This window comes from Ailuropoda melanoleuca, chromosome 2 (assembly GCF_002007445.2).
Source record: "Ailuropoda melanoleuca isolate Jingjing chromosome 2, ASM200744v2, whole genome shotgun sequence".
In the NCBI taxonomy this organism is placed as follows: Eukaryota; Metazoa; Chordata; class Mammalia; order Carnivora; family Ursidae; genus Ailuropoda; species Ailuropoda melanoleuca.
In genome coordinates this window covers 188,089,877-188,112,798 of record NC_048219.1, presented here as the reverse complement: position 1 = coordinate 188,112,798, position 22,922 = coordinate 188,089,877, and the positions used below count along the sequence as shown (strand labels likewise).

At 41.3% G+C, this 22,922-nt stretch overlaps 1 protein-coding gene across 1 annotated transcript in view; it reads right to left on the bottom strand.

Annotated features, from left to right (window-relative positions):
* COL4A3 (collagen type IV alpha 3 chain) overlaps nt 1-22,922 on the bottom strand; it is a 126,709-nt gene that overhangs the window by 3,273 nt on the left and 100,514 nt on the right. Inside the window, exons 19-37 of the mRNA XM_034642590.1 lie at nt 22,247-22,336; nt 21,783-21,917; nt 19,495-19,593; nt 18,657-18,746; nt 18,188-18,327; nt 17,607-17,733; nt 16,261-16,341; nt 15,835-15,933; nt 15,554-15,601; nt 12,622-12,807; nt 11,874-12,004; nt 9,416-9,488; nt 6,854-6,925; nt 6,644-6,769; nt 5,756-5,854; nt 2,700-2,912; nt 1,888-2,065; nt 1,436-1,550; nt 77-249 (exon numbers count right to left, since the gene is read on the bottom strand). Of these exons, the coding sequence (XP_034498481.1) occupies nt 77-249; nt 1,436-1,550; nt 1,888-2,065; nt 2,700-2,912; nt 5,756-5,854; nt 6,644-6,769; nt 6,854-6,925; nt 9,416-9,488; nt 11,874-12,004; nt 12,622-12,807; nt 15,554-15,601; nt 15,835-15,933; nt 16,261-16,341; nt 17,607-17,733; nt 18,188-18,327; nt 18,657-18,746; nt 19,495-19,593; nt 21,783-21,917; nt 22,247-22,336 (2,275 nt within the window). The remainder of the gene's footprint in view (nt 1-76; nt 250-1,435; nt 1,551-1,887; nt 2,066-2,699; nt 2,913-5,755; nt 5,855-6,643; nt 6,770-6,853; nt 6,926-9,415; nt 9,489-11,873; nt 12,005-12,621; nt 12,808-15,553; nt 15,602-15,834; nt 15,934-16,260; nt 16,342-17,606; nt 17,734-18,187; nt 18,328-18,656; nt 18,747-19,494; nt 19,594-21,782; nt 21,918-22,246; nt 22,337-22,922) is intronic.

Below are 22,922 nucleotides of genomic sequence, written 5' to 3'. Positions count from 1 at the left end.
ATGAAAATCTAACATGGCAGCCTCTAAATAGTTCTGCAACTGAGTCATCAGATTAAATTTGACTTTGGATAGTTACCTGAACATCGTTTGGGGGTTTAGTGAAGCCAACCAGAAACTGTAGGAATTTGAATAGTAGTTGCACGTTCCTCTTCCGTGACATTCTATAAATGGACTGGCTCGGAATTCTTCCAGGCAGGAGCCAGGGGAGGCCAGTGCCTGTCCAGCGCCCTCAGAACCCGCACTTGTGAACTATCACAATAAAAATATCTGGATAAGAACTCTGTGCATCGTGTTCAAATTTTCAGCGCTCTTCTTTTTTTTTTTTTTTTTGTAATAGAAAAAAAATAGTATGAAATAAACTTCTTATGCTTCTTTACCTAGATTTGCTAATACTCCAGGTACCTTCCAAGCTGTGAGGATTAGTCATCCAAAAAAAAGTAAAAGCTATTTCTTCTGCCTGGAATGCTCCTTTTCCTCAGTCAGCTAGCTTGTTCTTATAGCTCAGGGATCTGCTTAAATATAACCTCCTGGAGGCTTTCCTTGACCTCGTCGCTTTCACAATCTCCTATTTCCTCAGAGTACCGATCACCATCTGAACTCATTACTCTTATGGTTATTTTGTCTTCTTGCTTATTGTCTACCTTCACCACTAAGATATAAGGTCCATGACCATCAGGAACTCTGGATCATTGTTGGCATTCTTCTTAGTGCTTAGAGCAGTCACAGCACATGGTAGGTGCTCAATTAATACTTTTTGAATTAATGGTTGAATGAATGGATGTCTGTGAGTAAAGAAGGGGGAATAGTGTATCATAAGTGATGCTGTACAAAATATGAATAACCACCAATCACATACGTGCAGCTATCAGAATCACTGATGGTCAGTCCATAGATTTCTTCGTTTAGCACTTAACATCTGGGGAATCTTTCTTTAAAAGGCTTTTCTCTTAGCCCCCATCTTCATATGAATGCCAAAGGGGCATAGTGTAAGGCAAAAAGATTTTGGAGCAGATAGACTCAGGTTCAAACCCTAGTTTTACCACTTACTAGTTGTGAAACCTTGGGGTCTTCATTTTGATTTATAAAAGTGTAGAAAACAGGAACTACCTCCAGGGTTTCCATAAGGATTATGGAGGATCTATATAAAACACTACAGCATTAAAAAAATAAGCTTTCTATTACTAATACGGCATTACTCATCACCTAAATGTCTTATTTAGGATTTATGGGTAAAGTCATATTTTTAAATGCTCCATTATTTACAAAAAAAAAACTTTAAAAAAAGTGTATTTCCAGATTTTCAAGCTAATGTCCATGGACTACTGTGTGCATTAATGTCAGGCAACATCATTCTTGGGGGCCACATTTCACCCAGTCTAATGTAAGGTTCTAAGGGTAATCTTTACTATGAATTTGCTGTTCCTTTCCTCCTTACCATGATAAATGAAAATCCTTTCCAGAGAGAAATCCAGCCATTGGGACATGAGGGAATGTCAGTGGTTTGGCTGTGAATGGCTATGGCATTCGTAGGACCTTCGCAGACAGTGCATCTGTAATGTGAAATAAAGAATATGGCAGCTGGGGTGCCTGGGTGGCTCAGTTGGTTAAGTATTTGATTCTTGGTTTTGGCTCAGATTATGATCTCAGTGTTGTAAGATCAAGCCCCACATCGGGGTCCGAGCTCAGTGTGGAGTCAGCTTGCCATTTTCTCCCTCTCCCTATGGCCCTCCCCCCCACTCACTCTCTCTCTCTAAAATAAATAAAATATTAAAAAAAAAAACATGGCAGCATCACCACTTTCTGCACTGTGATGTGCTGCCTTATGTTCCATTACAAATGAAATGATTCACCTGGTCCCATCACAAAACTAAGGGATTAGATTTTTACCTGCTAATGTAAGGCTCCAGGGCCCTGCCAGTAATCGGAGCCATGTCTGTTGGCATCGGAGCTGGTGTTGACAACCAGTATGAATAGTCATTTCGAGATGCAAAATTACATACATCATCGATGTTACAGAACAAGAACGGCATTGTGGTAAACCGCTGCAGGCAGCTGCCAAGAGTTCCTAATGAAACATCAGACTGAGTATCACTTTCAGTAAGTTAAAATTATTTTGAGTATCATTACTAGGTAGAGGCTAATTAAGACAACCTATGCAAAAATAAGACAGCCCAAAAGAGTTATTTGCAAAATCTGTTACTGAAAAGTTTTAACGATGATAGCAATCAAAGATCCAATAAAAGCAATCAAATTCTCCTTCTCCCCCGACCCCCTTAATATTTCGGGTGACCCTTTCTAATCAGTCTAGTGCTTGAGGACTGGTTGGGTTGTTTGGGACCTTGTCCTTGTTTCAAAGTATTCCCAGTTCTTCATATGTATACAATAGCTAATAACTGGACTAAGCTTTAGAAAAGATGCTGCTTTTAAGATTAAAAAGCAAACAGGTGAGTTACATGAAAATTGTTTGCATCGGGAAGACGAGCTAGACTGACTGTTCATGAGCTAGGATCCTTCCAGAGTTGTACATTCCAGAATGAAAATTAGACATTAGACCAATGTTGTTTTATCTACTCTCTCTAAAAAGTGTTGTAAGGTACTTGGGTTGTTACACTTCACTTCAGAGAGAAGTACCCCATGCTATAAAAGTTGGCAATCTGTACATGGAACAAAATGACTGAAAACTAGGACTGGGACATTACCCAGATCTTGTCCATGGGCTTGTTCATTTCCTTGTACAAAAAGAAGAGAAAACCCACTATAGAGCGGCTCTGTCCCTTCTGGACAGGAGGGAATCGCTGTGGTCTGACTATGCCGGGTGAAGATAAAGCCTCTCATCATTGTCTCAGGTGCAGGTGGCCCAATGTGTCCAGGTTTCCCCTTCAAGCCTGGCAGTCCGTCTGATCCAGGTGGTCCTTTAAAAAACACATGTTGTTTTACAACATGTTTACGTGTTGTGATACAAACAAAACCGCAAACTCATTTTCCCAAAATACTAATGTTAGTGTTTATGTATATCTGCTAAGCTCCTCTTCAAGGGGTCCTAAAGAAGAGTGGCTTACAAGATGGCCAAACAGTATTAAATGTTGACTAGTTTATCACACAATGCCTCTTATAAATATTTGTGTATATTATACAATGAGTTCTTTGAGATCAGGTCTTCTTTCTCTTTGCATTCTATGATACCTAGCACAGTGGCCTGCCTCTAGTAGGTCTTATGTACATTTTTTATGTAAAAATGGATGCATCCTACAGTGTGGGTGAATAAGTAAAATATCTACAATTTGAAAGTCTATTCAAGTGGATAATAAAAAATTACATGTGCTTTTGATAAAGTCAGTAAACATTCATGGAAAACACTGAAAGTTCTTTTTAAAGGTGTAAACTTCGAGAAAGTTTTTAATCAATTAGTAAGGCAAATAAGAACAGAAAAGACTTCCCCCCCCACCCGTGATAAGTTAGTTTCTTTTAAGTAAGTAGTTTTTATACTTTCCTTTTTCTCTGCATTAGAGTTGGCAAATACACATTTGTCACTTTCTAAATAAGGACTGGGAGAGCTCTCCTTTCTCACCATCCTCCTTTCTTTCCTTTCCTTTTTTAAATCAAGTAGCTATTATTCATGATATTGGCACTGGCTTCCATCCCCCTTGGTCCCTAATCCATTTCCACTGCCAGTGCACCCCAAGCCCCACCTAACCTACCTTGGGTCCTAAAGAAATGCAAGAGGATAGAGAATGTTGGATTTGGGGCCCATGAGTCAAGGGAGGTATTATTGTTTCCCACAAACAGTCATGCCCTGGAGTCAGGCAGTGCCCCAGCTTAGTCTTGGCTCAGAAGTCAGTGCTTTCCCCCATGATTTGTTAAAGCCCCAAGATTATTTATTTTTCAGTCTATCCACCATTCCTATCTTTTCCAGGGGTCTTGGCTTATTCTTCGAAATTAAAAAGAGGTCATATCTAAATTCATCAAAGTCTCATGTCTTACTTGAGTCATCCAAAGTTGTATGTCTTTAATATATCAGATAGAGAAGATATACCTTTTCCACTTTTCCCCACATCTACCCTCACTCCCAGGGAGCTGTAACTGGCCATAAGCAAAAGATGCCTCTGCACAGGAATTGTGATTAGCTGACCATGAGAGGAACTGGAGGTAGGCTGCCATGCAAGTATGCAAGCTCAAGGATATTCTGCGTTTCCGAGAGAGAGGCTCTCAGTTTATACCTGTGTTATTTAACTCTTAGATCCTTGTATCATTCTTGTAAGGTGTTTATGGCATCAGGACTAATTCAATCTACTTGCTAATGATTCTCAACCCACTTTGTATTGTAGGACCCTTGCTCTTGTTGTGGCCCCATTCTGAAACTTGGTCAGTAAAGAAAAAAATTAATAGAATTAATTAGTAGAATTATTAATGAGAGTTTTACATTTTTCCACTTTGGAAAACACATTTTAAGGAAAACTGAATGATTAAGCATGCTCTAATGTGCAGTCATGACAATACTAAATCATGAGTGATTATGCAATTAATATCATAATTATTATTGGCATTATATTTGAATTTGTAAAGATTTAAGGCTCTATTCTTTACAGTTTTATTATAGTAGATCTGGTCATATGTTAATAAATTGGAAAAACTGCATTTCAAATTTTTTTCTTACTGTAACAAAATCAGCAATTCTAAAAAAGATCTGGATATGTAGGTATTTTCTAGAAAGTACTCTTGAAATTTTTGCAGAAGGTAGATTTTGATCCAGGTGTATCAAATTGACTTATATAGCTGATGTTCAGACTAAATTTTTTTTTCTTACAGGAGAATAAATCTACGCCTTTATTTATTTACTTTTCAGTAAATTTAAATCCACGGGGAGTACAGCATCACAGGATTCTGTGGCCAGTGGCTTTAGCAGGAAGGTTGCTTTGGAATTTGGCACAAGCAGGAGCACGAGTTCCTTTTCCCCAGGTTACTCTGGTTTTGTTCAGTTTGCCACCAGGAGCCACTGTGTTGTTCTTTGCTTTGCCCACATAGGCACATATCTTGCCTAGACAGAATTTAGTTTCATCTCCAGCATAAACACCTTCAATTTTAAGAAGAGCTGTTTGCTTCCTCTGGTTCTGGAGACACTGTGTACAGCCAGCAAAAATGGTCGTGGACCACGGCCTTCCAGACATACTTGTCATTTTAGGAGTCCTGTTCTCAGCAGGCCCCACTTATTTGCCCCCGAAGTTCAGCAGTCTTACGGCCACCCAGACTGAAATATTTAAGAGGGCCTTTTTCAGGGTAAGACATGAGTTGTTCAGTCATTCAGTTTTCAAGAATGGCATGGCATACTTGAAAGATGGCTTTCCTAGATAAAGACACGAAGTTGCTCTTCTATTCACATCAAGATAATATTTTTTCGGACTACGTAATTATGTGCCACTCCTATAAGTAGATATTATTAAATAAGTAGTCCTATAAATAATTAAAAACAGTACTGGCCTTTCCAAAAATAGAATTCATGCTTTGTTAGGTCTACTTGTTCCCAGACTAAAAATTTGGAGTACATGTGCCCAGATAAGAGATAGGAAGAATGGTGTATTCCAGTAATTCTTTGTTTTTCATCTTCTTCCAGATGAACATTTTGTTCCTGGCTTTTAAATGTGAGCAACACAAACTGAAAGACCTAGATGACTCTTACAGTCACATATTCAAACAAGACTTCTCTGTATATTGAAACAGCATTCCTTCAGTGAAGAGAACAAGCCAGCTGTATATTTACCTTGCTCTCCTTTACAGCCTTTGCTGCCTTTTTCTCCAGTTGGCCCAGGAGTTCCTGGTCTTCCATCCTTGCCTGGTTTACCTCTTGGCCCACAGGGTCCTAGCCAAAAAACCAACACTGTGTTGAATGGTTCATACAGGATAAAACATACCTGGCACTTCCCCAATTTCAGCAATGAAAGTCCTGCAAACTGAGCTGCAGACAAACTGGGACAGCTGGTCATCCAGCTTGTTACACCCTCAAAAACGAACTAGCAACATATGAAATCACAGCAGTTTAAAATTGTGCTGCCATTTTGATGGACTCTCTTCCAGAATTTGCTGTGCCCTTGTACTGATCAAAGTAATATCTCTTTTATATCCCAGGTAATTCAGGCGAACTTAGAACATAACAATTCCGCTCAGAAGGCTATTAAAGTGTGCTAACCCCATACTGAGGGGTTTGTTCAGTTTCCATACACCAATACTCTGAAAAAATTTCATCAGATTAAGCATACATTTACATTTACTGCTCTTCCAAGTGCTGTACAAAGTGTGAGAAAAGTGCACATGCACAGAACTCAGGTTTATTCAGGCAATCATCTTGAAATAGAGCTCTAAGACTGAGAGTGGTCAGAGAAGACAGACATAATACCTGAGCTTAATAAAAAACACTTCTAAATGCCCTAAAGTATATTTGTTCAAGCTTATACTCCACACAACAGTTTTCAGTAGATTCAAAAGGTCTTTTATCTGCTGGTCAAGAGTAAAATAAACTCATTCCTAAAACTGATTGTAAAAAAGTACTGTAATGTGTAACATTTTCTGTGAGCCTGCTTCCAAAGCACTGTGTGCGTATTTTAATTCAAACCCTTCCTAGTAATCCACGTCAATGCTGCCAGTGCCACACCTAGGATTCCCGGTGGCCCTGGTGGCCCGGGTTCTCCTTGCATCCCTGGTCCTCCAGCATGGCCAGGTGGCCCTGGGCTTCCTGGAAGGGAGATGATCTGAATCGTGCCAGGGTCTCCACGTACACCTGTTGATATGAACATAAGACAATGATGGCTTCACTGATGAGTTACCCTTTCTTCATGAAGAGCAACACTAAGGAAATATTTACCAGGTGGTCCTTTTGGTCCAATTTGCCCTGGAGGTCCAACTGGTCCCAGAAATCCTGGATTGCCCTTCTCCCCTTAAAAAAAAAAGTGATTTGATTCCATTTAGAACAATGGGGTCCCTAGCTCTTCAGGTTTATGATCAACCAGAAGGATAGACACTGGAAGTTAGGGCTGGAGGTGCTGGGCTCTATGACAATGGCTACAACTTTTGGCATTTTATTTGGACTCAATCAGTCATGTTTAATGTCTATTAAAAAATATATTCTAGAAGTCAGCATTAAGGTTTTGTAGTTTAGTACTGAAGGGGAAGAATTCCTAAGAGTTCACTTTTTAAGCCTGGAAACCAATTCAATTTAATATTTGACTTAAAGTATGAAGTGACTTTAGGGGCACCTGGGCGGCTCAGTTGATAAGTGTCTGCCTTCGGCTCAGGTCATGATCCCGGGGTCCTGAGATTGAGCCCTGCATCGGGGCTCCCTGCTCAGCGGGAAGCCTGCTTCTCCCTCTCCCACTCCCCTTGCTTGTGTTCCCTCTCTCGCTGTCAGATAAATAAATAAAATCTTTAAAAAAAAAAGTATGAAGTGACATTAAAACCTCTTTTAGCACTTATATTGATTGTGATAGTCATCTATTTTCTTGGCTTATTCCTCTAGATTTACGAAGAGCTTCTTAGTTATGTTAGGAACTCTCATGAACACATGTAACATATCTGCTTTCATATAAACTATCAAAATGATACGATTTCTCTCCCAAACAGTCTTTGACATGAGTAAACGTTTACCAAGAATCATTGATTCGGAGAAATACTCTCTTTCTAAAAATCTTGTAATATTGTAGATATTACATCTGATCACTTAGAAAGACTTTAATGCTAAATATGGTATTCGTAGAAGAAACACAAGGGGTCCTTGGGTGACTCATTTGGTTAAGTGCCTGACTTTGGCTCAGGTCATGAACCTGGGTCCTGGGTCCTGGGATCTAGCCCTGTGTCGTCAGGCTCCCCTTTCAGTGGGGAGTCTACTTCTCCCTCTCCCCTCCCCCTACTTGTGCTCTCCCTCTTTCAAATAAAAGAAATATTTTTTAAAAAGAAGAAGAAATACAATAAAAATAATTATAGTACCAAAAGTTAACTGGAAACTACACTCTATCCACTTGGTATCAGAACTTAAGGAAGATGTCCATATTTATTTATATACATCAGAGGAAGCCTAACCATTTTTCTTTTGGGGATTAAAAATTTCCAAATAAAGCAGTGCAAACTTGTCAGTAGTGCCAGCTGATAGATGCTGTTATTCTGAAGTCTAAGAGAAAAATTGAATGTGTTTCATGGAACATATTTCAAAAGAACTGATTTTGTGAATCTCCCATCTAAATACCTCTAAATATTTCACCAGAAGGTTTTTCTCTAGTGGAGCCTTTATATAATTTTTTTAAAAAGATTTTATTTATTTGAGAGGAGAGAAGGTTAGGGGGAGGGGCAGGAGGAGGGGCAGGGGGGAAAGGGAGGGGCAGAGGGAGAGGGAGAAGCAGACTGCTCCTGAGAGCAGAGCCTGAGGCAGGTCTGGATCCCAGGACCCTGAGACCACGACCTGAGCCAAAGTCAAACACGTAAGCAATTGAGCCTTTATATAATTTTTTCTAATCTTAGATATTCCTGTTCTGAGAGGTAGGAAGTGACAGGTGGGACACTTTTCCCAGGCCGCCTGCCCGTGTTCACCCTTCCCCATAATGTCTAGTGGGGCTCCTCAGAATCATTTGCTTTGATTTATTCTCAACTAACTTGCTTCTTGAGGAGTCAGTGGTTGAAAGCATTGAGACGGCTGTCTTTGAATGCTACCTCTCTTGGACCTGGAAAAGGTTTTCCTTTGTGAAAATGTGGCTTTGTTCCTTTTGGCTCCTATTTAGCACCTGTATAGTCTATAATAATACATTCCCTGCTGACAAAGCAATGCCAGAGGATCTAATCAGTGAAGACAACAAATAAAATATTCAAAACCTTATTTAAGGTCATAGCATCCTTATGGAAGACTTGAGAATTATTTTCTGAAACCTGAAGTTTTAATTTATGTGCATGAAAATTTTAAACTTAACCCCTCCCACCAAATTATAGTTCTCTTCTGATTAAAACATTAATACATGTGCCCAAAAAACAAATACTTAAATCCTCGTATAAAAATTTACTTACACTCCCCCCTTCACAGTTGAGTAAATATTTGTTTAGATTCAAGCTTTTTAAAATTATAACATATAGGCAAGTTAAAATAGGAAATTCAAAGCAATTCTATTGATACAGATGTAATTCCCCATCCCTAACCTAACATACGTCAGTATTCTCAAAGGTAACCACTTTAAACTGGTTTTTTTTTTAAGTTTTTTTTATAGTTTCTATCCTTAAAGTATGGATTTAATTTTTAAGACCCCTGGGGTTGGGTGCTTAACTGAGGTCCTGTTTGCACCGCAACTGTCCGTGGTGACTGGAGTTGTTCAATAAATATTTGCACACCCTAAAATAGAAATCAAAATCTTTGTCTTTGCATCCAAAGAGTAGTGCACAAAAACAGTACCTTTCACACCTGGAAATCCATGGAATCCAGGATCACCTCTGAGCCCTGGGAGACCTGGGCTTCCTGGTGCTCCCTGTATTTCAAATAAAAGGGAGCAGAACCAAAGACAAATTTTAAAAATCACGATAGTCACTGCAGTTCTTTTTCTTTACAGTAAGTAGTATTACGTTGGGCCAGAATGAGCTGAAGTTAACAGACATCATTTTTACCTTCCCATCCATCCAATCCCCAGCTCCTCCGGCACCTAGACCTCTCCTTGGCACTGTCATTGTCGATAAAACAGAAGCAAAACCTGCCCTTCAGCTCAAGAGCAAACACAACGTCTGGATATTCATGTCTGTTGTATGAGTATTGAATACAATTGAATACATCCTAAATGGAACTGCCCAGCATTTGGAGATCTTTCAGGAAGATCAGGCACTGGGCTGCCAGAATGAAAATTGTAATTTTTCTTTGCAATTTTTGCAAAGACAATGGGGCCGATATTGAATTGTCATCATTCTAATTCTGAGCTGGCAGAGTTATAAATTACTCCTGGTCAGAGTGGTAGAACAAGTCAAGGGTCTAGGGATTGGGGGCATGAAGGGCTTGTCAGGGGAGCTCTGTAGCCATGGAATGCTCAAGCAAGGCCACAGGAGAAGGGGGAAGGGAGCAGAGCTTCAAAAAGGAACTACATGTCAGAATGTAAGTTAAATCTACTATTACACTGTCCATATGAATTGAGACAGAATACTATTACTTGAAAACAATGAACTGAAGGTCATTCAAAATGCCAAGAATAGCAAAACTGGCCTCTGAGCTAACTGTCTTGGGAGCAACAAGATGAGAGAAGGAATAGTCCTAATGCTTGAATAAAGTGTTGTGAGGTGAAAAAAGAGAGAGAAAACAGAACCACCTGGTCAAGAACTCTCAGGCTCTTGAGGTCTGGCCTGTTCTCCAGAGGCAGAGGTAACCAGGGAGGAGGGCCTGGTGCCAGGCCCAGCTTGGATAAGGAGGGAGCAGCTCCAGGCAAGGAGAGGGCTGTTCAGGGCACAGAGCCATTTTTGACATCCTTCAAGAAGAATTACCTTTCAGGTGCAAATGTAGAAGCCCAGTGGACTTAAGAGAGATCACATTTCCAAACACTACTTTCCACAGCCCAGTGTCCTTAGAAGGACTTCCCTGTGATTATAGGACCAGTGTTCGCCACTTTCAAAGAATCATGGAGAACATGAGAGATACCAAAGACTGGGCAAATATTTCATGAAAAAAAAAAAGTCTTAAAAAGGTAGATTCTGGAAACCAAATACCGAGAGAACTCAAGAGAATGTACCATGATTCCTGACACACCACCAAGCTAAAGTACCTCATTGCCCATCACTGATGAAAATACAAAGCATCTACGATACACTCTGACTTCCTTACCAATCGCCCAGAATTTGACGTAAACAGGGGAAACGGGTTTTTCAAATATGCAGCTAAGGAGAAAGAGAGGGAAGATGGCCCACGTGTCCAGTGAGAAATTCAGAGAATTTCATAGGCTGGGAGCATAAGCCTAACTGAACACAATGACAACTATAAAAAATAAATGTGAAAGTTCTGCACCCCAGTCACATACAGACAAGAACTAAAAGTAATGGAGAAAACTTAGAAGCCTTTCATGAGAGAAAGGTAGATGTGTGCATGTGCACACATGTGCTAAACACACACACACATATATCTATGTATATATACATATATATCTATGTATACATACATAGATATATATACTCTGGTTGACCAGAAGCTCACTGGCCAGTGACAGTGTGGTGACATGGCAGCTGAACCACCCAAGCAAAATTTTAGGTTGGATTATGAAATAGTGATGTTCAAGATGGTGAGACTCTTCCCTCCTTGAGCCACTCCATGGGGGAACTGAGTTATTATTCCCAGGGGGTGTTTGTCTAAGGGGCTGTGTTTTTAAGGGAGATACTGACCAACTTAGGATATATTCAGAATAGAGGCAGTGTTGATGAAGGGTTAAGCTGAATTTGAAAAACACAGGTATTCATCAGGGGAGAAAATGCTGGAAGGAAGTGGCAGCTACTTACAAACACTGGAAGGGACATCAACAGGGAAAAAGTACATAGACATTCGAGGGAGAACACAGATAACTTTGAAAGCATTACTAATAGAGAAAAATTATGTTGTCCTCTAGAGTGATCCCAAACTCTTAGGTGTTTTTTTAAGATCCCATTACTGGAATTGTTCAGTGTCTAAACAAGAAAAAGTCAGGAATGGCATAGAAAAAGGTCCCCTACAAATCAAACTTCTAGAGGCCAAATCTGTACAACTCTTAAGATTCTTTGAACCTTCCAGAGCCTTCCCTTGGGCTCACAGAAGCATCACAAATGGGAATCTTTTTTTGCCTGTGGGTACATCTAACCCTGGCAATTGATTTAGAAGAATATAAGAGGTAAAAATAATTTTCCACACTTACCGGCGGACCCGGTGGCCCCTCAGCTCCTACAGTTCCAGGCAGACCTCTGGGGCCAGGCTCACCCAGGAGTCCCTTATCTCCTTTGATGCCTCTTACGTGGCTCCCTGGAGGTCCCGGAGGACCAGGTTCACCTGAATTTACAAAGGGCCTGTCAGCTGGTTCTGTGGGTGATATTTTTGGACAACGGGCAAACTCTGCACCTGTTGTTACCCTGCATGTTTTTTGTGTTGAAGAGTGTGATGAGCTTGTGGTAAAGACAGAGATCGTGCCAGGGAAACACCTGGCCCAAGCCAGGATCTGTTTCTCCCTCCCGAAGTTCTGTTACAGCAGGATCTGTGCCCAGCCCAGTACTCCACACAGAGTAGCAACTCAATAAATCTTGGTGATGGGATGTATCCCTCTCTTTAAGACTTATTCATTTGGTATTTACTAATTTCCCAACAGCCTCAACAACACCAACAGCTTTGATGAGCACCGGGTGTTGCATGAAAGTGTTGAATAAATATTGTATACCTGAAATTAATATTACATTGTATGCAACTAACTGGATTTTAAATGAAAACTTAACAAGACCACTACCACCACCAGCAGCTTTGCTGCCCTCTATGTGAGGCAAGTGGGTGGGAGCAGCCGAAGAGCAGAGGGAAAAAGAAGCTTTGACGTCGCACTGGCAGAAGGTTGAAAGCTTCTGTTGTCAAACACTCTTTTTTTTTTTTTCTTTTATCTTATTTAAAAGTAGACCCTCTACCTGGGTTTCCTCTGAAGCCTGGTGGGCCTCGATTTCCTTTCTGGCCAGGGATGATTGCGCCAGGAAAACCTGGTGGCCCTGGGAGTCCCATCACGCCAGTGGGTCCCCGTGGCCCCGCATCTCCCACTGCCCCTTTCCTGCCTGGGAGGCCAGGTAAGCCCGGGATGCCCCCGTCTCCTTTGGCTCCTGCAAAGAAAAAGATTTAGTACATTTCCGTAATGCCCTTATACTTGGAGTTACAGTTTAGGGGTATCTCTAGTAATGCAGGGACACTGTGCTTAAAGATTCACAAAATATTTTTAATAGAGGCTGGTAAAAGAAATATAGGTCTATAAGGAAGTGAGCCAAGACTTATTTCTGCCTTAATTCAGTTTGATTTTGGCAAAGTCACCTCACTATTGTATGTGTCAGTTTCTTATTTTAAAAATGATGGTTAATACCTGATGTGGCTCAGTCTTTGAAGATCAAGTGAGATGATATACAGATGGAAAAGTGTAGTGTAAGCTCTAAAGTGTTCTGTAACTATATGCTACAATTATTATCTGATGAACTTTAATTATAATGCCATTATTTAATCACCGACAATTCAAGAAGGCATTCAGAACCAAACTTCCTGACACTGATGTGCACATTTGAAGAGTCATCTGCTACACCCAGACAAAGAAGCAACAAAGTTGGGATGCCTATTCTGTCCACTGGTTGCTTCTCCCCCCAGAACACAAACACTAGTCTGAAAGGGACAAATGTGGCTGGAGGTTTGGATTTACCAAAGAGGATACCCAAAAGGTCACCACTTAATTACTAATATTTTTCAACTTGGAGAACCTTCAAGGAACTTGTGCTTTGACGTTCATGAATGGGAAACATATGAATTGAAAATAATCACTCCCTCCTCTTTCCTGTCTCTGGGTTATTTTAGAAATAGTGAATGGTACACACGTAGGAGACAGGAAGGAGAAGAAGGGAAAGTGACAGTGAGGGCTAGCACAGGAAAAGGCTTGGGAAGATATTGTTCAGGAAGACAGAGGGATGGGGCTCCTGGGTAGCTCAGTCAGTTAAGGGTCTGCCTTCAGCTCAGGTCATGATCGCAGAATCCTGGGATCCAGCCCGGCATTGGACGCCCTGTTCAGAGGGGAGCCTGCTTCTCCCTCTCCTCCCTTCTTATTATCTCTGTCGCTATCTCTGTGTCTCCCTCTCAAATAAATAAAATCTTAAAAAAAAAAAAGACAGCAATGACAAGATGAAATGGATGAATATTCAGCCTTTGTCTATCATGTTCNTTTTTTTTTTTTTTTTTTTTTTTTTTTTTTTTTTTTGCCTGTAATTTGTGCACTTCCAAGACAGGGGTAGATGATTTCAGCTCACTTCAAGCTCTGAAATGCTGTATTTGTACGACAGGGTCTGGCAATGGTCAGAGGCACCGAGACGCGATCTTAAGTTGTAAAGTCCCTGCCCAGAAAGATGCTTCTTTGTTTACAATATGATTTCTTTTTGGCATTTGGAAGAATTAAAACTAATTAAAAGGATTCATACCTTCCAAGTCTCAATGAACTCTTCTCCATATTTAGTTATCCTATGGGGACTGAGGTGCATAGTCATTTACTTATGTAATTAGGCTAGTTGTTATTTTTTTTTTTTTATTTTTTTTTTAAAGATTTTATTTATTTATTTGACAGAGATAGAGACAGCCAGAGAGAGAAGGAACACAAGCAGGGGGAGTGGGAGAGGAAGAAGCAGGCTCATAGCAGAGGAGCCTGATGTGGGGCTCGATCCCACAACGCCGGGATCACGCCCTGAGCCGAAGGCAGACGCTTAACCGCTGTGCCACCCAGGCGCCCCTAGTTGTTATTTTTTAAGGGCTTTTTACTTAAGGTATGATCATTTTATATCATATTTTATTTCCAAATAGATGCCAAAGTATTCTCATTCCAAATGGTTAAACTGTGAACTTAGCCTAGGAAAATGGACAGAAACTCTCCTTTTGACCATCATTCTAAAACTGATCTGTGGTTTGGGAGAAGCCATTATGCTCTTGGGGGAAGGTGGGGTCTGGGAGGTGTGAGGACATTGAGCTCAACCAAAGAGACTACACCATAATCAAGAGACAAATGAAAAAGGGCAGCTCCTGTAGACTTTGCATGGCTGGGCTGGTAGGTGAAGAGGCAGTTCCTGCCCCTCTGAGCTTCTCAGTAGCACCCAGCTACTCCTTGCCGGATCCTGTAAGCCTCACACCCAGAGGTCTTCATTAGGTAGAGCTCTTTTTGCTAATAAAATACTCCTCTCCGCAGGACCCACATCTGGGAAGGGTCAGTAGAAGGTGAAAACAATCTAAAATCTCTTCTGGCAGGTTTCCCTACAACATGGAAAAAGTTTGAAGAAGCTACTTATCTTGTCAAACACTGGCATGAGAAATCCAGACTCTCAGTCTGTCAAACTAAAAATCTGTACGTCCTTTGAATGACATGTTTGGTACACTGCCATAGTCGGTGTTGAGAGAGTTACCGGTAGCCCTTAATAAAAAGTAGCATGAACCTCGAGGGGCTCTGGGGGTGGGAATCAGAGCGATGAAGATAACAAGGTGGGAAAGAATTCGTGGTATGACTGCATGCGATTACTACCCTCCCTACTCCAAATAGCAGGGAGGGATGCTCCTGGAGGAGGCAGCAACCACAACAAAGGAACACACAGCACGTTGTTTGATTTTTAAAGACTTTCAATAGAAGGATGTTCCAAAACTGGTTCACAGTTTCTAATTCACTCACTTGGTTATGATGGTAATCATTTTTAAGCATTTTTACTTGAACAACCAAGAATATAAATGTCCTATATTACCACTGGGACTTCTTTCATTCAATATGTGAAGTTTATTTGCTATATTATGCATTTCGATTAGCTTCTGTCCTTGAAGCTACTGTCAGGGTCAGAGTCTCACCTGGAGCACCAGGGCTCCCTCTCGGGCCTGGATGTGCCCCCAGCAAACCTGAAAGAGATCATTTTGGAGTGTTACTATTTTATATGCGGTTAATTTCATTTATGCCGCTTGGTCAGTTTCACTTTCACAATAGAAGGCAGTTTAATTACCGAACATCCAGATCCCGTTAAAGATCATCAGTTCTGTGGGAGAAGACTCCCCAGAGCCGTGAAGGATTACACTGCCACTAGCCATTCAGTGCAAAATAAAGCCGGGGATCCGAGGTAACGAGCAAGTTGTACCTGCTTCTCCCTTTATTCCTGCCGGCCCAGGAATTCCATCGCGTCCCTGGCTGCCTCTCATACCCACCGGTCCAGGAGGTCCTAGGAATCCTGGAGGTCCTGAGAAAAGAGATGTTGTGTGTAGAATTGTTAACGGTGCTCCTTTCCCAGAACTGTAGTTATGTGATGCTCAATTCACAGTGAAAACTATGAACTATAAAACACTATCCTGAGGATTATCACTTGAGAATGTGTGGGTTGGCAGATCTTTGAGTTAGGTAGGTAAAAATACCTAAGCTCACAGTTTTTGCGTTTTTGTCCCAGGACCGAGGAACTGGGAGCTGCCTTCTGCGGGGCAGCAGATAGGAAGGTATACAGAGATTCCAACCTCAGGAGAAAATGTGCCTCCCTCGTGAAGGGGAAATAGACAAAGTACAAAAATGGAACCTGGAGGGCCTTTGACTCCTGGAGAACCAGGCAAGCCTTTGATGCCTTTTAACCCCAAATCACCATCAGGGCCCGGCTTTCCTATATATGAAGAGAGAAGAGAAGGAAGGAGAATAGCACAAGATGAATGGTTACAACGATGGCCGAAGCGGTCAGTTCTTACAGTCGCCTGTGCTCACACTGGCCCTCGGGTCTTTGTCCTGGCTCTTTCTCCACAGAAGCACATGGGAGATGTGTCGAATCCCTTTCAACGTTGTGTGCGCACCAACCACACGGACCACCCGGTATCTGATGTATTACTTTAACTGGGAGTTAACAGCAAATCCACTGAACCTTTCAGTATTTGAAAAGATCGCTTAAATAGTATCTTCAAGTAAGTGGCAACTCAGTAGCTTGGCAGTTGTTTTTAATAAAACAAAAGAAAAACTTAAACTCAAATGGTAAGCAACTAAGAAAGCCAACGCTCAACCTGGAAACAGGCCAGAAAAAAAAATCGCAACAGTGTTATGGATTGAATTGTCCCCTCCCCCCCTAGAATTCACGTGCTGAATTCTAACCCCAGTACCTCAGAATATCACTGTATTTGGAGATAGGGTCTTTAAAAAGCAGTTAAGTTAAAATGGGGTCATTGGGGTTTGATCCCATATGACTGGGGTCCTCACAAGAAGAAATGATGAGGACACAGACACACAAGAGAAGACCATGTAAAGACACAGCAAGAAGATGCCTAATACAAGCCCAGGAGAGAGGCCTCGGAGGAGACCAACCCTGCTGACACCTTGAGCTCGGACTCCCAGCCTCCAGAGCTGTGAGAACATAAATTTCTGTTATTTAAGCCACCCAGTCTCTGTTGTTATGGAAGCCCTAGAAAACTAATACAAATATCATGAGATTGGACAGTGAACTAACATTTTGTGTCTTTAGGCTGAATTCTTTGAGACAGCACTTAAGTTTCATTCATAGGATCAGGTTTTTGTTGTTGTTGTTTTTGTTTGTTTGTTTGTTTGTTTGTTTGTTTGAAGTAGGCTCCCCACCCAACATGGGGCTTGAACTCACTACCCTGGGATCAAGAGTTAGAGGCTCTACTAACTGAGCCAGCCAGGTGCCCTCTACAGGATCAGGATTTTAGATGTCAGCCCACCAAACTGGCTGATCAGTAAAATTGGGCACCCCCTTGATCAATTCACTGTTCCTTAGTGTCTAAGAATTTGAAAGTCAAAGTTGAATAAAAGCAACTGTAGTGCAAAAACCTAAACAGCTTCCTGTTTACGGAGCTGATTCCAGGAGGGAAGGGCTATGCTAAGTGTCATGCTTCTGGCTTTCAGAGTTATAAAGCCCACGCTCACCTGGGTGGCCAGGACTTCCGGGAATTCCAGGGGCTCCCTCAGTTCCAGCAGGCCCCGAATGTCCAGTGGTGCCAGGTAGCCCTCTTTCTCCTTTCCTTCCCATGTCACCTGGCAATCCTGAGTCTCCCTTAAAGTCAGTTAAACACCTTTAAAATCCTCATATAAGCAGGATATGTGATCAGAATCATATATGAACTATGTTTGCTTGCATTTAGTTATTCAGTTATTTAGTTAGCGACGCATATGACATGTCTGCTATGTGCCAGCACCGTGACCAGTGCCAGGAGCAGGATAGCAACGGTATTTGCGGAAACCAGTGCAAGATGCAAAGGCAGCACAGGTAAATTGCGGGATGGTGATGAGCCATTCCTAGGGGATTGAAACGGGAGGGATAAGCTCATAAGCTGATAGCTGTATGGTAGGCATTCCGAGTTGTGGAAAGAGGATAAAAAAACCCAAGTAGTTGCCTGAAAACGCAGAGGTAATGTCAGTGTCCTTTGCCCACATTGAATCCAGACACTTGCTGATACTTAGAGACTCACTCCACCACCAAAACGTAACTACTTCAGCGGCCCGTATACCTTTGGTCCCGGTGGTCCTGGCCATGTACCTGCCGAATAACCTGGCTCTCCCTTATCTCCTCGGAGACCATGAACACCTGGGAGGCCCGGTCTCCCAGTTAAACCTGGTAGTCCCAAAGTTCCCCTGTGTCCTTTACGACCTGAGATTAGGAAAGAAGTCAAGTAAGATAGGGCAACTCAGGGATCTTGAAGCATTCCACTTCTAACTTTGGCACAAACCACCTTTCTCCCAAGAAGCTGGCTTTTCAGAATCATGAGTGCATCGGGGAGTTATAACAGATGATTTTTATACAATATGAGCACTTTGTTCTCACTTGTGTTCTAATGGCACACAGTACATTTGTCTAAAAGTAAATCTAGTTTTACACCAACTTTCCATCAGGTGAGAAAGCAAAACAACAAACAAAACAAAATTTAGAATTGGGAGCCAGCATGAGCTTTAAGCTCATAATAGGATCTTACACCTTACCTGGCACCCCCATGATCCCCATGCTTCCTGGCCCACCACGTGGTCCTGGCTCTCCAGGATTCCCAGTGATGCCCGGATCTCCCCTGAGGCCTTGAAAACAAATTAAATAGTCACATGCCCTGCACGGTTCTGGACATAGCAGGTGCTCAATAAATATTTGTTGTTTGCATGAATGAATGAATTCTGAGCAGCCAAGTCAGCTAGTTTAAGTGCTTGTGTAGCTGCCTTTTTGCCTCCAGATGACGAGGGGACTGAGGACCCAGACAAGGCAGAATTAGAGAAAGTTAGATTCTTGGATTTCAAACATCACAATCATCCTAGGACCAACGCAAGCAGACAAGAGGGGGCTCCTGCCACCATATAACAACAGATTTCCAAATGCAATACTGAAATGTGATTGCCCACGTAACATATTTTGTCACTGACATGGTCATAGAGAAGAGGGAGCTATGTTAATTCAGTTTGAAAATTTTCTTTGCAAAATCAGTAGCTTGTTTAAAAGAGGCAGATCTGAAAACCTCTTAATCGTTATCTGATTTTCTTCTCTGATATCTGATACTGTGATAGACTATAGTATGTATATTTCATAATACATATCAGCAATGTCAAAATAACATTTGTAGTACAAAAATACAACTTTGTGCAAGTTAATATTTTTTAGCTAATACAGGCTGACTATAAATGGCTGCATGTGGGTTTAATTTCAAAGCAAATGTCTGTTGGAACACTGTGGGAGCAAAATTCATATTCAACCCAATAAGTCAAGAGACACATTTCGGTTACATTTACATCTGGGAACATGTAGAGCCTGAGATTTCTATCAGAGAATCAGCTATACCTGGTGGACCCGGTGGTCCAGGTGGCCCTTCGTGTCCTTTGAAACCTGGTAACCCCGGAATGCCTCTGTTTCCTTTCTCACCAGGCTTTCCAGCAAATCCTAAAGTTAAAAACCATGTATTAGAAACACAGATTAGAATTTTATCAGACTTTCTACTTCCTGATTTAACTTGATGAGGTGTTATTGTAATACCACATCACATATTTGTTAAGAGCATGGGCAGATGTGGGCTCTTTTCCAAAAAAGGATTAAATGAGATAATATCAATAAAGCATTATTAGCGCAGTGCCTGGCACGAGTTAGTTCTTAAATAACAGTAGCGATGATAATATTTACACTTTAAACAAACATTTTAAGAATTAGTGGCCTAAATATAGCTTCTTTAATTTTTTTTTTTTTTTTTTAGTAATGACAAAGGACCATTTACTACACAGTTCTTGCCAGACTATCTCTTTCTCAGGTCCATTTATTACAATTATCATTTACTAAGTAATTAGTACACAGTGAACATTATTTTCCTTTATTTATCTTATTTAATCTGCAGCCAATGTCAGTCTATGCTCCAGCCTTTCCGGACTGGGCGTAAAGATGACAAACTGAGCCTCTGTGAAGTCACAGACTAATCTAGAGTCATCATCAACTGGTGGTAACGCTGGGATGTGAATCCAGCTCTGTAAGCTGGAAAGCTCATAAACTTCCCACAACACCATCCTACTTGCCATAAACCATGGTCTTGATCACATTATTCTCTGGCTTAAAAATATTCCTGGAATCTGTAATATCTACAGGGCAAATTACAAACTCCTTCCACTGGCATTTGAAGCACTTACCAACCTGTCTACGGCCTGGCTTTGTGCCTTTTCTCAAGCAGATTCCCTTCGGGGGGCTGTTCTCCTGCTTACATCCTTATTCATTCACATAAGGACTGAGTATCTAATTAATAGGTCTTGTGCCGAGCACTGGAAACATAAATCCCGTTCCCTTTCTCCAAGTTTTTAGTGTTTAATTAGTGAGTCAGCCAAGTAAATAAACAATTACCACCCAGTGTGATATGTTCTATAATAGAGTTGGGCACAATATGCTACCGGGAAAATTTTCTGCAAGAGGGGACTCGTGTGTGTGTGTGTGTGTGTGTGTGTGTGTGTGTGTGTGTATGTGTAAGACTGACCAGGAGATATTTGGGTGGAAAGAGCATGAAACAGGACAAGATGCCCAGGCAAGAAACTAGCATATACAAATGAATGGTGAGGGGCAGGTGATTAACTTATTTCCTTTTGTAACATTTGTTTTTTCTATTTATGTCATTTATCACAATCTAAAAAAAACCATATTATTTAGCACATTTATTTGCTTTGGGTTTGTAGGGGTTGGCAAGCTACAGCCTGTGGGCCAAATCTGGTTTTTTCTATTTTTAAAAGGTTGAAAAGAAACAGACAAACACTAAAAAAGAAAAAAAGAATATGCAACGGGGACCATATGCGGTCCAGAAAACCCCTGATATTTACTACCTGGTCTTATACATAAAATGCCTACAGACCCACTAATGTCTCTTCCCCTCTACCCCCCACTAGCTGTACGTTTCCTCATGACCAGGGTACTACTTCTACTGTGCTCACTTCTGTGTCTCCAGGACATAATAAAATACCCGGCCAATAGGTACTAAAACGGTGTAATTGTTGAATAGATATCTGTCATGTGGCTGTTGAGGCAGGCAAAAGGCTAAGTGACAAACAAACTTTGTATGCCAATCTAAGTTTACTTTTGTCATACTTGGCAAAAAGGAGGTTTTGAGGCTTATAACTTTTTTTTTTTTAAAGATTTTATTTATTTATTTGACAGAGAGACAGCCAGTGAGAGACAGAACACAAGCAGGGGGAGTGGGGGAGGAAGAAGCAGGCTCCCAGCAGAGGAGCCCGATGTGGGACTCGATCCTGGAACGCCGGGATCACGCCCTGAGCCGAAGGCAGATGCTTAACGACTGCGCTACCCAGGCGCCCCTGAGACTTATAACTTAAAACAGACTAGTAGCAATTTAAATACAGCGGACCCAAATGCAGAATTAACATAGAAATAAAAAGTCATGCATTAAGGAGACAACATATTATTGTGTACGGCACAGAAGACCCCGTTTTCGTCCAGGCTTGGGCCACCAGCTGGCTTTGTGACCATGAGCAGGACACGAAACACCAGGTCTCACTGTCCTCATTTGTCAACTACAGGGATTTTCTTGGATATTTCTCAGTCTCAGAACCAGCTCTGATGTTCTGAGTCTGAACAGAAGGCTGTACCTTTGAGGCCTGGTTCTCCTTTGTCCCCCAGTAAATTGGATATTTGAGAAGGCCCCCGAGGTCCTTTGTCTCCTTTTTCCCCCTTGGCTCCTGGGGGCCCTTTCTCACCCTTTGCTCCTGGAATTCCAAAGCTACCTAGAAAACAGAAGTCGCAACTTGAGTTCCTCGATTCTTGAAGTAGTTGATAAGGATTCAAAAATTGGCAGCGCTTACCATAAAACAAAACAAAAGAGGACAGATAAACCAAAACTGGCAGTCCCATGAAGGTAGTGGCATAAGAGGGCAGGGAGAAAATTCAACTCCATTCAAATGGAAAAAGGAAAACAGAAAATACCAAAATCAAAGACATGGTTCTCTCAGGGAAACTGCTTTTCCCTCAAAGGATAAAACAGAATTTATTTTTCTGCTAAATAAGAGAACATTGCTCATGCTTCCTGATCCTGGGAAGTTACTCCCTCACTTACCCCTCTGTCCTGGGGTGCCTGGGTTCCCAGGGGGCCCAGGAGGGCCAGTATTTCCCGGATAGCCCATTATTCCCATCATTCCTTTTTCACCTGTAGAAACAAGTTCACACAAAGCAGGTCAGGTTGTGTAGAACGACAGAAACAAAATATTCCATAAAATAAAGTGAGTTATCCTTCTAAGGGGGGGTTGAAGGAATGGTTCTGTAAATAGAAAAATAACTGTATTTATCTGGGAGATAGGTTAGTACACAGTCTTTATTACATTATGTATGTAGAGGTCATTGGTAGCAAATCATATTTGCAGATGAAAGTACAACGTGTTGAAGTTTTGGATTACTCCCTCCTCCCAATCCTTGACCAATGGCTTTCTGTTATAGTCCCTTATTTTATTTTCCTCAGAGCAGTTGTCGATCATTGAACTTAGTTTTTAAATGCATCTGTTACGGTTTCCCCCACTGTCAGAGGTGGAGTCTTGTTTGCTGATGGTGTCTCTAGGGCTTGGAACAGGGCTGACATGTGGTAGGAACTTAATAATATAAACGAAAGAACAATTTGCAGATTAAGTTTTTCTTCTTGGCTCTTCTCTGGAGGAGAGATCACTGAGGTCCTTAGGCCATGAGACTATTGGAATATTCTTCCCAAACATATAAACTATAAAAATAGTGATGAAATAAAA